The sequence below is a fragment of the Nymphaea colorata genome, unplaced genomic scaffold (genome assembly GCF_008831285.2).
Source record: "Nymphaea colorata isolate Beijing-Zhang1983 unplaced genomic scaffold, ASM883128v2 scaffold0179, whole genome shotgun sequence".
Lineage (NCBI taxonomy): Eukaryota > Viridiplantae > Streptophyta > Magnoliopsida > Nymphaeales > Nymphaeaceae > Nymphaea > Nymphaea colorata.
The window spans coordinates 35,315-36,563 of record NW_022204685.1 but is presented as its reverse complement, the minus strand read 5'-3'; the positions used below and the strand labels follow the sequence as shown (position 1 = coordinate 36,563).

The following is a 1,249-nucleotide window of genomic DNA, read 5'->3' as shown; positions in this document are numbered from 1 at the left end:
CCAACCCCAACCCCAACCCCAACCCCAACCCCAACCCCAACCCCAACCCCAACCCCAACCCCAACCCCAACCCCAACCCCAACCCCCAACCCCAACCCAATACATGCGTGAAAAGTAGTATTTAGGCCCATAAGCAAAATAAGCGAGAGAATAAACTGCAAATGACCATAAGAATTCCCTAACAAATAAAGACCAAAACTCTACTCTACCCAATTCTATCGATGCATCATTTCCCAATCCTATTTACCTTCCTTATTCCTTTTGATTGTTGTAAAATTAAAGATGATAATGGTGATGTGATCATTTGTTGGCGAACTTGCTGACGATGTTGTAGAACTCATCGAAGGTGAATCCCTCGTTGGAGGAGGTCTTGTGGTTGACGTGGGTGCTGTGCTGCAGTTCCAGCAGTTCGTCGTCGTTGATGGGATCGTGGAGCTGTTTGGCGATGTCCTTGAACTCATTGAAGTCGATGATCCCGTTCTCGTCCTTATCGTACAGCGCGAACACCCTCTTGAGGCCGTCCTTGGTCTTGGTCTCGCCCACTCTCGAGGCGATGATGTCGATGAACTCCTCGAGGGTGATCGGCTTGGATTTGTCCCTGAGGCCGATGATCAGGTTCAGGACGAAGGGGTTTCTACGATCGAGGCCGAGCTCCTCCAGGACCTTGTTGATCTCCACTGGATCGATGGTTCCGCTGTTATCCTCATCGAAGACTTTGAAGGTATTGACCAGCTCTTCGTAGTCCTCGGCGGCGAGTCTGTCCTTCCATGCGGTGGGGACGGGCTTGGCGCTCTTGCTTGAGGGGGTGGGTGCTTTGACGTTGCTTTGGGCTCTGCTCATAATATCCTCTTGATAAATAATAATTTTTAATATGCCTTTTAGTCCGCACTATAAAACACTCAGCGGTCCTGCAGAGAACGGAAATCAGCTGAGATTGGGAAGAAATGAAGAGAAAATAAAGAGGATGGAAGAAGGGACAGGGGGAAGATTGGGATAGGAGAAATGAGAATGGATGTGCCGTTAATTGATGTATTCTGATGATACCGGGCAAGGAAGATATGATCCATACGGAAGGTTGCCTGCTAAGCTGATATACATCGCACATATTGACTAGTTTCACTACAGTAGTCACATTAGCATCAAAGCCAATCCCCCAAACAGCCCACAAATCCCCTCGTTAAAATTATGAATGCTTTGCTAAGTACCCCCTATTTCCATCTTTTGCGAGTACAATTAAAAAAAGATCAAA

At 47.4% G+C, this 1,249-nt stretch overlaps 1 protein-coding gene across 1 annotated transcript; it reads right to left on the bottom strand.

Annotated features, from left to right (window-relative positions):
• Positions 1-300: 300 nt before the first annotated feature.
• LOC116268269 (uncharacterized) lies at positions 301-840 on the bottom strand. The gene has a single exon (XM_031649988.1). The coding sequence runs from the start codon at positions 838-840 to the stop codon at positions 301-303; it is 540 nt and encodes a 179-aa protein (XP_031505848.1).
• Between the last annotated feature and the right edge of the window lie 409 nt (positions 841-1,249).